Raw genomic sequence first — 14,050 nt, forward strand, 5'->3', positions numbered from 1 at the left:
GTCTTATTTTAAGATTAGGAGATTTAATGAGATGAGTACACATTACACTTAAAAACTTATCCAGAAAATGAAATAAGTAGAAAACAATTTCCAGTGATTCTGCAAACCAAAATTTAGAACTTTTAGTAATCAGTGACTGAGCTTTGACAATGTTCCACGTACAGGGAAGTGAAAAAAAAAGGAACAAAAAAATTCAATGGATTTTTAAAAGCTGTCCTGGCAAATCTTAATATGAATGCCAGCATGAATCAAAATTCCCTATACAGTTAAATCACAGAACACTCAACAAAGATTCCTTTGTGTCTCATTTCTATTAAAATAAGTAATTTATGAGATCCTATATAGATAATATAATACTATAAATTTTGCAGAGCGGTTTTTAAATACAGAATATTGTCAAAGCTCAGTCACTGATTACTAAAATAAAGTTCTAAATTTTGAGTTGCTTAATTACAGGAAATTATTTTCTACTTAATCCATTTTTTTATAAGATTAATGCTTTTGTGTAGTAAGTACTCATCTCACTAAATCTCCTAATGCTAAAATGAGACTATTTTACTGCAGCGCCTTGTTTACATCATATTGGAAGGTTAGAGATGTATATTTATGCAGCAGTGTATGTGCATATTTATTTATTTACAAGTGTATTTTTATTTTTCAAGCTGCAACTTGAGAGAAATAGAATTGTAAAGAAAATTATAAAGAAGTATAGAGGGCTCAGCAAATTATTACATTTTAATGCAGAGCTATTCAAATTAATTAATTACAGATTATAATAGGATTCTGACAGCCCTCTGATATCTTCTGATATTTCACTAAATCCATCTAAAGAGTGTCTCTACATGTTTTCCTGGTTTATTTGAATATAACTGACATCAAAACAGGTGTAGGCTGTTCGGCTTACCATTCTTTCCAATGTGGTTGGAAAATCCTTTAAAAGTACTTGCATTCAGAAATATTCACCAAGTATTTAGATTAATAATTTATTGTGCTTGAGTTTATTATGTAAATCCTGTTCCATAAGCAGGATAAGTGAAGCTCTATTACTGCTAAACAACAGTAACACTTCCAAGTACGGTAATAGAGAAAATTAGCTAGAATGCATAAAATGTTTAAAATTTGACATAACTAAGACAAAAACTTTTAACTTTCTGCTACTTTACAAGTCCTTATGAGCATTCCATTCCTAAAAAACAGACTTAATTGCCAGCTTTCAGTCACGTGATAATAACAAGACTGCTTCAAAAATTAATTTTTATGCATTGGTTTAAACTACAGTCAGGCAAAATATTTTACTTTCCAAGAGAATTAGGACAGTCATAGAGGACTTTTTATTCCCTATACTGCAAATTCAGTTAGTCATGATAATTTAATGGACAGCGAGACCACACAAGCTTATTATCAAGGCTCCCCTTCAGCAGCTCCTGGAGTCAATTGTCATTCTCAATAGACAAACCACCATCCTAATTTGCATCTCAAATATAATATTCTCTCAAAAGGGACAAGCATATTTATCCTTCGAGGTTTATTTATCATCAGTCATAACACATAATGTCATATCCCTTTTATTCATCATAGACTTTTACAAGTTCAAGCTGTGCATACATGCTTGAAGTTACTAATGGTAACTTCATACACAAAGTCCTTCTTTCTGATTGTAAACAATTATACCTATTTTATTTTTGCTAGTAGCCAGGGAGAATGATTATGGAATATCATCGATTGCGTATTTGCATTTTTAAACACAGCTTAATTTCTTCTTCAATACCCAAGAGTAAAAACAGAGATGTCAACAATCCCATAAGTCATGCTTCTCTCCAAGGCAACATTTATACAGCAAAGTGAAGGAGCAAGTACTGGTTGCAGAGGTAGCAAAACAAGCAGAAGAAGCTGCAACATCAGCTATCAAACTCATGCAGACAAGTTCCCAGTAGGTCATTCCCAGTCTTCACTGACTACTTTGTCATCGTTATCCTCACTTTTATGAGTGTAGGCAGAGATAGGTGTTTTCTCACTAAGATCACACTTCTGTTTGGCAGTGCTTGACAATCTCCTAATCAGTCTAAATTAAGTAGGATTTGGGACCCTACTATTGAAACTATTGTCTGAAGCCTCTCCAAATGGCTGGTTGAAGCATGAGGCACAAACAAGGTCACCAGGTACTTCAAGACCTGGAAGAATTCTCTATGGGAAATGCTCCGTGCCTACATACTGTGCAATTTTAACATGATGTTGCTCAGTGCACTGCTGTGAGCTCTTGAATACTTGCCACCTTTAGCCTTAGATGTTGCACCATTTCAGGGGTGTACATGATTCTTGCACTAGTTTATAGCTCATATATGAAAGTTTCAGTAGATGGCAAGATCATTACCAAGATGATGTGAACTCTTAGGATATGTGGCATTCTTTGTGTCCTATTATGTAAGTAATCAAGAACAGTGGAGAGCTATTTGCTTCTTCATTCAGCTGTTCTCTGAATCTCTCTGTAGTGGGTTTGTGTGGCTAGATTTTGTTAGCAGGAGAGCTACAGAGGTGGCTTCTGTGAAAAGCTGCTAGAAGCTTCCCCTGTATCTGATAAGGCCAATACCAGATGGCTCCAAAGCAGACCTGTCACTGACCAAGGCTGAGCTAATTAATGATGAAAGTAACGCCTCTGTGAGTAACACAGTTGAGAAGGGGAAGAAGTTGATGCACAGGTGCTAAAAACTGCATCAGAGGGAGTGAGAATGTGAGAACATCTCTGCAAACACTAAGGTCAGTGAAGAAGCAGAGGGCAGAGATGCTGCAGTTGCCAGAGCTGAGATTGCCCATGATGCAGCCCATGGTGATGAAAGTCCGTTTCCTGCAGCCATGGAGGTCATGGGGGAGCAGAGATCCACCTTTATTCAGGGAGAACCCCACATCAGAGCAGGTGGATGTCTGAAGGAGCCTGAGACTCCATGCTCACACTGGAGCAAGTTCCTGGTAGGGCCTGTGAATCTGTGGACAGAGAAAAGCCCACACCAGAACAGGTTTGCTGCCAGGACTTGTAACTCTGAGGGGTCCCACGCTGGAGGACCATATTCCTGAGGATTGTTTCCCCCATGAATAAGACTCGCACTGGAGCAGTTCATGAAGAACTGCATACCACGGGAAAGTTTGTGGAGGACTGTCTCCTGTGAGAAGGACCCCAGACTGTAGCAGTGGGAAGTGTGAGGAGTCTTCCTCCCTTAGAAGGGAGTGGTGAGGAGAGGTATTTTATGACTCAGGTTTTATTTCTTATTTCTCTACTCAGCTTTGATAATATATCAAATCATTTCTCCCCAGGTTGAGTCTGTTTTGCCCAGGATGGTAATTGATAAGTTACCATCTCTCTGTCCTTATATAGACTCGGGAGCCTTTTGTTATATTTCTCTGTCCCCTGTTCAGTTTAGGAGAAGGAGTGATAGAACAGCTTTGGTGGGCACCTGGCATCCAGAGAGGGTTAAATCATCACACTCTCTTAGAAGGCAGAGCATATTCTCACAGGCTGCAGACAACTGGTTCAAATATTTCCTTTATCAGCAGTCACTCACTGGATTTCACTAAAAGTGTCTTATTTCAGTTCACCTTATTGTCTAAGGAACTTTCCATATTTTCTGGGTTTCACTACTTACATTCACTTACAGTAGTTACAGAGAAATACTGAATCAGCTTAAGAAAATAATTATAATGGGCTACAATCCATTACTGTTATTAATTAGATTTCCCAATGATGGTTAAACTGTTTCTGTTTTGCATCTGAAAGATATTACAATAGCCTTCAAAAACAAATTAAAATAACTAACAAACTCAGAAAATTCATTTATTTTGAATCTCATTCTAGTCTGTAGAGTTTTCTAGTTACAGTCTACAGGTTTGTGCTGCTAAAAGAGAAAGTAGTTAATCAGACAGTAATGTTTTTCAGATACTTTATTGCATGAACTTTCTGTACAGAATTGCTTATATGAGCAATCACAAAAACAGTATCTATAGTAATGCTGACTAAAAACAATTTACTCACTTGAAGCTTATGAATCTATTAAGAACACCAAACCCAGGTTCAACAGGATTTAGTTTTGAGAGTAAACACATTAAAAGATAGGTGTATTTTTAGTAAAAGGACTAGAATAGGGACCTGGCTGAGCCAAAGAGATGTTTTATGACAAGGTAGCCAACCTACCTGTGTCTTATGTTTAGCAAGAGGATTAGGAGGATAATACCCATTTTGCCCTTACACTGGATTGTGAAGTTTAACTGGAAAGAGCCTTATTCAAAGCCATTAAAGCCAATAGAAATCTCTCATTGACTTTAATGAGCTTTTGTTCAGGTTCTTTACAAGATAGCTGAAAGACAGCCATTGACTTCAAGCCTTAATTTTATAAAGCTCTTTCATATCCTTAGCTTGGAGGCATTGAGAAACAGAAATGTGGTAATAAGAGTATTATGTTTACCAAAGAAATCCCCATAAAATAAAATTAAACTTCAAAAAACACAAATTCTGAGACTGCTATTCAAAGCATATGTGTTCATCCAGGAATAAATATATCTCAGTTACTGTACGCACTTATTAATAACTGTTTCTCAGATACGCTTACATGTTAGTTGCATAACCATCTCTGCACTGCTGGATGCCAATTCTACACATTTAATCTGGACAAAGTACAATTTATAATAATTTTTCCCTTGATTTAGCCAGAGTGTCAGATCCAGAATACAAATTATCTGTTTGTATTTATGCTGATGTTATCCTGCACAAGCAAAGACAGTAACTGCTCTGGCATAAAGTTAACCCTTTAAAATATTTAAGAAATTCGAGGCAGCAGAGGAGTTTAATACTTGATCAATTGTTTACAGTGTGTTTCCTGCATTTCTGATCTAAAAAAGCATTACCAAGAACACTTATGTCATACTTCCTACACTGTTGAACTTCTTCATGGCAAAAAGGTGCCTCAAAATAGGAAAATTATCAGAACTGAAAACAAAAAGGAGAAACTTTAAAAAGAGGTATCATATTATATAAACTAGTCATTATTACATTCCTGTAGTATGCCAATTAAAGAATGCTAAGCTAATATCATGAAAGCTCAACTTCATTCTATAAGAATTTGAGAACAATAACAACTAATTGAGTAAAAATTTCTGTTCTAGTCCGAGTAATTACAATACATTTCCAGTGATATGTAATTTTTTTATCCCCTTGTATAATAGCAAAAAGATGCAAGTTCACTGAATATTTATTGGCTTCTATTCAAAACAGCCATTTTCAGCATTATGAATGGCTGACATGACATATTTCCAAACCTGAAACACAGCAGTACTAAAGCATTAGTATTATGTAACTCCTGCCATTCTCTATTACACAAAGATAGGGGTTTTTTTAAGACAATGTATGATAACGATGCACTACTAAATTTAGTCCAATATTCTAGAAATGCAGTTAATATGTAAGTTTTGATCATATAGAGAGTTAATAGCGTTTCTAATTCAGCATTACTCACCGATGTCCTATTTTTGTAATATCAGTTATGGTATTAATTTTCTTCAAAGACACTACTAAGCAGAAATATTAAATATTTGCAAATCTTAGTTAAAACTTTACATACTTAGGAAAATATCTCTCTAACCCTAAATATTCCAATTTTAGTCCTATCAAAACTTGCAACAAGAAGAGAGAATATAATTTATTTTATAATATTTTTATGAGCTAAGTAAAGATAATTTAATCTGCCACGGTTTTACATTGTAGAACTTCATATCTCTCCAAAGGTGCATCTAATTTAGAACTTGATTGGTATCAAGGTTTTTGCTTTATCAACCTAACCCATTAGGCCATTATACATACTGTTATTCTCCAAGAGAAAAAATGATTCTAACATCTGTTCTCAATCTGTTTTTCCATAATTTCCTTTTATGCCCCATGTAACTCATTAAGCTCACCTACTTAGTCTGTCTAAACTATATATGCCTCTCCACTGTAAGGCTGCATGAAAATTGAAAAACTGCTAGCCTACAACATAATCCAGTTTAAAAATTCACTATTGTTACTGCATCTCTTGATCCAAGAAAATATATCTGGTTTTGCAAGTTCAAATTGTGACATCAGTACCATTAATCTAATCTGTTAAAAGATTTATATTCCAACAAACTGAAAAAAATAGGTTCGTGTCATGTTGCAGTCTGTTCCTTGTGACTGTTGTTGTCTTTTGAGAGAAAAAGTGTTTAAGAAGAACATAACTTCTGAATGGCTTGGAGAGTGTGATTTTAATATTTTAATGTATTGTGCAAGGGATCTCCAGACTACAGCATACAAAGAGGGAAAATAATGTCCCAGTAACCTAAAATCTAATGTGTGTAGAACAGGAAAGAACCTGGAGCCCAGTGTGTCCTTCTAAATGCATTTTCTATTTTCCTCTACAGGTGAAATTTTTCAATATTTTATTATTTTGTTCTCCTTTTGCCTGTATTCAAAAAATACTGCTTTAATTTAATTTCAGGGGAAAATACCTATTTATACTTGACCTGCCCACAATGTATTCATCAACACAACACAAAGGTTGTTCTTCCTGCAGAAACTTAAAGAATTCACTGTCAAAAAACTGTCTTACTAGCTTTCAGAAGATGCCAAAGTGACATACTATCCAGTGTAGTAGCTAGCAGCTGATGACTAATGTGAGGTTAAAGACTAGCAATGGTGATTTTTAAGTATTTATAAACATCAGTTAATTGCGTAAAAATCTGAGGGCATTTAAATTTACTCCAGCATGCTATTTTGCATGAAAGCTGCATGGTGCTTACCTTGAGGATTTTTCCTTTTATTAATTTCTGTGTGAGTTGCTGTAAATCTGAAACCAAAGCCCTACTGCTAAAGTTTCTTTATGTTTGGAGTCTACGTTGGCAATATATTTGTAAGCAAGAAGAAGATTAGTGGCTTTATGACTACGATTTATTTTAGAAACAGAGAGTGAGACAGGAAAAGAAAAGCCTGCTAAGGGAGGGAAGAATTACCTGTACAGGATAGACTAAATTAAATCCTGAAGTCTAAAACTAGAAAATAACAATTTGAAACTGCAAAAAAATTAAGCAAATAAAAAGCATACAAAAAGTGAGACAAACCATAAGACAGGTAATGGCATCACACACTCCAGACCAGACAATAGACATTTTTTGTATTTTTTCCTGAGAACAAATTATTACAAGTTATTCGGCTAAAATTCCAGAAGCCAGACAAACTCGTAAGGTTCTTTCTCTCATTAATTCAATTAGAGACAGCAGGGTGACTCCTGTATGAAATAGGCATGAAATACGCAAGGGTGCAAATATCCAGCCTTGACAACTTCCCTGTGACAACCTATGGGGTTTTTAGATAGTGTTAGAAGAGTATTCTCCCTTAAAGACCCACATCAAAAATCTGCATATTGAATAGGGTAAAAAGGATTTCCACAGCCGGTTGCACAGTTTATGCAACTATTTCCTGCAGACTACATTAAGTTAAAACAAGAACAGGAATCTACACAAAGTGCAACAAAGCAAAATCAAAACTAGAATGCAGAGAAAGCATTTACTGTCTTCCTGATGAACTGATGCATATATTTACCAGTCAAGAAACAGAATTTTCAGGTTACATTTTGTCTCTATTGAAAATGGCCCTATACAAATAAAACTTTGATCTTTATTTTTGGGGAAAGTTTTGAGATATGTCTACCATCATCCACACACCAGTTTAACAGTTAACACTTACTAAGCACACTTACAGTTGTCTAATTCTTTATTCCAGCGCTGGCACTAAAGCAAGACCCAGCTCCCAGGAGGGAACCGTTCCAAATTATATCGGCTGGCAACATGTCCTCAGGGAGCATCTGTCAGCTACAGAGAGCTGGCTCACCCTCTGGCTACTCCTCTGGTACATCACTCCAAAATTAAAATCTCTACCAATACTTCTTCCATGTGGGAACATTAAAAGGAGTCTTTACTCTTTTTTATATTAATTAAAAGCAAACTCAGTCTCTCCTGACCACTGTGGGGTAGTGTTAGGTACTCATCAAAAACAGTCTGGCATATCTGAACTGGTCTTACATTCAGAGCTTGAATTTCCGTACTGCTTATGTCCTAGGGGTAAGATTTTTTCAGTCATAACAAGCTAAACAGGATACACTTCCAAGAAACCTCTATAAAGCCTAATAATATGATATATTTAAAAAAAATACAACCACAATCAATTTATGCTTGCTGTGTTGCACAAATGACTGAAGAGACATGCTGCTTTTCAGTTGCAAAGTGTAAATGATACACAGAGAATTGACTTACTGGGCCAAAAGCATTGCTGTCAAAGCTGTGTCCATGGTGATCACCTTCCACCCAAATATGGCCATGTGGAATTTTCACGTACTTCTTTTTGTATCCAATGGTTCTAAAAAGAATTGCAAAAATAGCTAATCAGTCAAAACCAAAAACAATGTTTTGTTAGGAAAATTCACATATTCCTGAATTTGGAATTTGACCTTGCATACCATCCAACACTTGCATTAAAAAAATCTGCACTTATTCACAAGTGCTACTCAAGTAAAAATACATAACAATTTGCATGAACTAGTTACCATATAAGGGCCTGATTACTACGTTGTTTTGGCAGAATTCACATCACAACAGGGAACAAGAGACTTTTCAGTCAAATATAATTAAAGGATATTTATTTCCATCTTTGTAGTACCAATCAGAACCATCAGATTTTTCACAGGTAAATGCCAGTGGACACATGTTGTAGTCACATAAAGATATTATATTGAGAATGCTTTTTCTGTGGGGTAGTGTTAGGTACTCATCAAAAACAGTCTGGCATATCTGAACTGGCCTCACATTCAGAGCTTGAATTTCTGTACTGCTTATGTCCTAGGGGTAAGATTTCTTCAGTCATAACAAGCTAAACAGGATACACTTCCAAGAAACCTCTAAGAGAAGGCCTAGTGCTTCAAAAAAATAGCATTGGTGATTCAAGCCCTTCTCCACAGAAATTGATACTGAAGCAGTGCATCAGCATGTCCTGATATTACGAAAATTATAAAGAACAGATGAATCCTCAAGCTTAGGTGCATAGTATGGAAAATTCCTGTATTTAGTTCCCGAGTGGCTGTCATTTTCACAACTCCAGTCTGCCTTCTACCATATATTTTTGCTTTCTTTCAGATGGGATGTGTTATTCTGCAATCATTCATGGAGAGAAGTGATTTTATCATGCACAGCAAACTATTACCATGATGAAACATTTACAGATGGGACTACAGACAGTGATAACTCTCATTTTATTTTGGATAACCAAATCTGTCCATAGAAACAGACTTTTGATCTAGCTTGTTGCCTCCAGCTGCTCATTCCTTTTCACTGGCTGGAAGATATGCCCCCAAAGCAGGAGGCAGAAGGAACACACTCTAAAGAAAGTCAACCGAAGAGAGAAAAATCACCTTCAACAAGAGACTCAGCTGAACTTTGCATGTTCAGAAGTCAAAATGGTAAAACTGGGTTTGATGAGCTTTGTTTGGCTTGGGCAGAAGGGGAGGTGGCGGGGGGTTAGAATGTTACAAGGACTAGTTAGTAAATAACCTGTAGACTATGAAATATTAGATGAACAAAAAATCCTCAAATTGCATTTTATTAATTTTTTTTACTTTATTATTCAACTAAAAAGAACACTTACTTTGCAAGTCACAAAATCTAATCAATGCTTTTTCAAACAGCTTTTTTTTGGCAGCTAAAAGGATGAGCATGACCGAACTATATTTTAATGGAAGTTCTACCAATATTTTCATTGGAAGTTGGAAAAAATAATAACCTATTTACAGAAAATAAAGGCACTGATTTTCTTCTCTCTTTAGAATAGTTCCATATTACAAAGTATTAAAGAATGAGTTATTAAACCATTCAAAAAAAAACCCCACAAAACTGTCCTGAGTTATTAAATATGTGCATTCTTAAACACAAAGAGTAGTTCTGTTTTAATTGAGCTATGCTAAAAGAGCAATTTATTACTATGCAATTTGGGTTTTTTTTAAAGAAATACAGCATACAGTCTGGACAATAACATTATTTATGTTTTCAGATTTCATAATGTTTTTTCTCACTGAAATTAGCATATGAGACTATATACGACTAGAAACATGTTGTAAGATATAAGTAGAAAGAAGCTGGCCATTAATCTTCGATCAGTGATAATGGCAAACAACAGTTCAAAAAACAGGTCTTTCTTCCATCCATCTTATTGGATATTGAAGGGTAGATTGTGAAAGATTTGTACATTTACAAACTTCATGCTTAGGACTGAGTTGGACTCAGAAGGGTGAAAGGATTTGAAAGTTAGTTCTGCTGACATGTTTACCTCATAAATGTCAGGAAAACAATATGGGAAATCCCACTCCATCTCAGACCAGACACAATCTCCTATCCCCAAAAAATCTGCTCCATTATTATTATCAGGAAATCACTAACAGGAAGGGATAAAAAAGGAAAAGAAAAAGCTTTTCAATAAGTACTTGTAAACAAAAATGGAAATAATTTTATCTGCACAGATAGATCTTTCAGAGGCTTGCAGAGACCCTGTGAAAAATAAAAGGATTAACAAAGATGAATAGTGCCATCTTTAAGGCCTAAAGTAAAAAGAAAAAAATCCCAAGGTGCAGTAATTACCATTGGTTGCATTTATTATTTCTACAACATAGGAAAACACGTTTCTTTTCTACTCTTGAAATAAACATCATAAACAGAAATATTTGCTACAATTATGCAAAACCAAAGTCTCTTACAGAGATTAAAGAGGAATTACGTACAAATTCACATATTGAAAAAATACATGGTTATATGGAAGAGGTTTTGATTTAAAGGAAATAGAATTAAAATTTATGACACTAATAAGTGTATTAAAGGTATAGGGTAGAAAAAATTAAAAGGAAAAGAAACAGGAGTAGCAGTTCTAATTATCTGCTTTAGTAGATAGGACTGATATTGCATGGATAAACCCTTCTGTAAACTCAGCAGAGAGGTATAAAACCTTCTGCCATTTAATGCAAGCGGTATATAAATATTCCAGACCTATCATAAATAGTAAGTGCCTGTATACCTGTGAACAAAAGAGAAGCCAGAAACTCTATTATCTTAGATAATTCCTTCAAAATGTTAGTGTTGTATTTTCATAGAGCCATTATTTATTGACTTTGCATCCACTTTAGCAATCCTGCAAATATTGTCCTGTGGAATGTAGGTGAAATTTGAAAAGAAAGTTTTACTTGAGGTTTTTACTGCATGAATTAGTAATAAACTGTGGCAATAAGCTCATGTTACAGTAAATTGGATCATCCATTACTTTTTTTTATTTTTTTAAATTTTCAAGATAATTTCAGTATTGAATTACTCACAACAGATCAATAAACCACTCATGCAAGCAAATCAGGCTACAGGCTTCAGAAAGCTACATTCAGTTAAGGACAATAGGTTATTTTTAATTACTATTGCACAGACTATGTTGACTTTTTTTTTTTTAAGAATTAAAAACTTCAGACTTGGAGTTTCCTGTGAAGAAAGCACAATTCCTTCCACAATCACAATTGGTCAGTTAGTACACCGTCTCTCTCTCACATGAATCTTGCAGAAATTAAACACTTTAATCTCTGGCCTAAATGGCATGGAGGAGACCACATACTTGTGCTACATTGGCAATACGACTCTTGCTCTAAATATATGAACTACCATTCATTCATTTCACAAACTAACCATTTTAGCTAGACATACGGAAAGAAATCCATTGCCCATTTTTTTTGTGTGCAATCCTATAAAGCCAAATTACTAACACAAATTGTACAACATCATTTCTGAGAACAAGGAAAAGTGTTGACCTGATTCTTTTTCTTAAGGATAGCTTTGCAGGCAACTGTCATCTCGTTTTTAGTTTAGATTTAAGACTACGTAAATATATAACAATATATATAACAATATGTATAACAATAAATATGACAATAATAGCACTGTATATACTGTGAAAAAATAATATAAAGTGAAAAATTACTTTGGAATGCTTCTAGCACTTGTCAACAACGACAACAACAAACCCTAAAATCTTGAAGCTAAATAGCAATTAAAAGCACAGTCAACTCAACCAGAATTTTACATCGACTCTGAGACTTTGCTATAAAAGAGATGCGGTCAAAACCAAAAGTAATGCTTAGATGAGTATTCTTACCCTCTTTTCTCTGACTATGCCTGTAATTTGACCTCTTTGTAAGCTCTCACACATTAAGTATTTAATTAAATTTAGAAGATGTCTGAATGAATTCTTAGGGGAATAATTGATGTAAGTAATAATTAACTCAGTATTTGTTAATTTCATATCCAGTTCATTAGCATCAGTTACAATTAATGAACAATCTTCTAAATTTCAGAAAGCCCCTACTAATTAAAGATAGTCTTGCACTTCCTGAAACCTACTATCTTTGAAGAAAAAAAGATTGTTTAACACCTCATACCCTTCCCATTATAAAGGGAATGATTTAGGAATAACACAGGCAAAAACATTAAAATATGCAGATTTTGATACAGAGTATTCAAGCATCTGTTAAAAATCACACCGGTGTGTGCAAAATCTGTATTTGAGAGGTTAATAACAACTACCTATGCTAATGTTGCTCAAACTGTAGTTAAACTCTCATTGGTTTAACAGAATCTACAAGAGTTGCAATAATTTTCTTAATCAGAATGTAATGGAGCAACACTTATCTTTTTAGTCATTTTTACAGAAACTGGTCTGAATTTCAGGGTTTTTTTTTCTTAAATCTGAGGTACATTTTGAACCTCTGCAAAGTTTTTTCTCCATGATTTAATAGTTAACAGATGTACTTATATCTATCCTTGGCTGAGAAATAATTTCAATCTTGACAGTCAAAAATGAGCTCTATGTGGTATTCTAACCACCTGCCCACAAGCAAGAAAAATCTGCTTTTTTAGGATGTGGTATCAGTGCCAAAGCAAGCAACTTGGCTCAGCTAAGTTGGATGAGGAATGACTGCCTTCAGTTTGATCCGACCTTGAGAAATCAGAAGGTCTCTGTTATCTGCATACCTTTGGGTGTCATCAGGAAACAGACACTGTAGATAATTTCCTCTGTTTGCACAGGAGATAATAAACAAATTCAAACCCTTTGGAAAATAGGTAGCCTCTATCATACTTAAGAACAACTTTTTTTTTTTTTCCAAATAACATGAATTAATGTACATAGACATTTTCCACATCCATCTTCTTCAAAGTCACACAATTTAAAAATAGTGAGATATTAAATTTCAGGTGACATCCAGATCCCAAGACATGAACCTTATTGTAATATATCATATAAATTGCATTAGTATCACCACAGGGAATCTTCCACACTACACTAAATGCCTTCCAGCTCTTAAGAAATGCCCTCTTCCAACACACACAAACAGCTTTCTGTGTCTTTTTCCTTAATCCTTCCCTTACATATACTATATTCCTTTGACCACAAGCTGTTAATTAAATCAGCTGCTTGTAGAAGACTGGGTTATGTATGTGAAGAAACTAATTTTTTTTTTTTTTCGACAGCCAGATTGACAGACTTTGCATGAGAGTATGTCAATAGGTTAGAAGATATTATCCAGTTGTGTGCACCTATCAACTTTTGCCTAAAGAGATGAAATGTGTGGATCAGTCAATTATTGAGAGGCCTGACTTTAAAATATACAACCAAGCTGAGAACACTGAAAGTACTGGAAGGGACCTCATGTCTGAGATAATGCTTCTGGAGCACTGCTAGGTCTGATATACTGAGAAGGGAACCCCAAAAATAAGACAGGCCAGAACAACAGAAATGTCATAATCTGAAACAAGAGACTTCCATTTGGTAAGATTAGGAGCAGCCATTAAGGAGGCAAAGATTTCCTTTGCCTATACTCAAGCAATTTTTTAGAATGTCTTAACCTTGTAGGTTTCAATTTTGCAATTAAAGATTTTGAAGCTTCAGGAATAATGAAGACTAATTTACTGGTTTCCTGGTTTACTA

The 14,050-nt window shown here is 34.8% G+C and overlaps 1 protein-coding gene across 3 annotated transcripts in view; it reads right to left on the reverse strand.

The window, feature by feature from the left end:
* IMMP2L (inner mitochondrial membrane peptidase subunit 2) overlaps positions 1-14,050 on the reverse strand; it is a 472,646-nt gene that overhangs the window by 105,819 nt on the left and 352,777 nt on the right. For 2 of the 3 annotated variants that reach the window (XM_061988619.1, XM_061988612.1), the window contains exon 5: positions 8,305-8,407. The exons of the other annotated variant lie outside the window; for it this stretch is intronic. In XM_061988619.1, coding sequence (XP_061844603.1) covers positions 8,305-8,407 — 103 coding nt within the window. The remainder of the gene's footprint in view (positions 1-8,304; positions 8,408-14,050) is intronic. 3 annotated transcript variants of the gene reach the window in all.

This window comes from Colius striatus, chromosome 1, assembly GCF_028858725.1.
Source record: "Colius striatus isolate bColStr4 chromosome 1, bColStr4.1.hap1, whole genome shotgun sequence".
Lineage (NCBI taxonomy): Eukaryota > Metazoa > Chordata > Aves > Coliiformes > Coliidae > Colius > Colius striatus.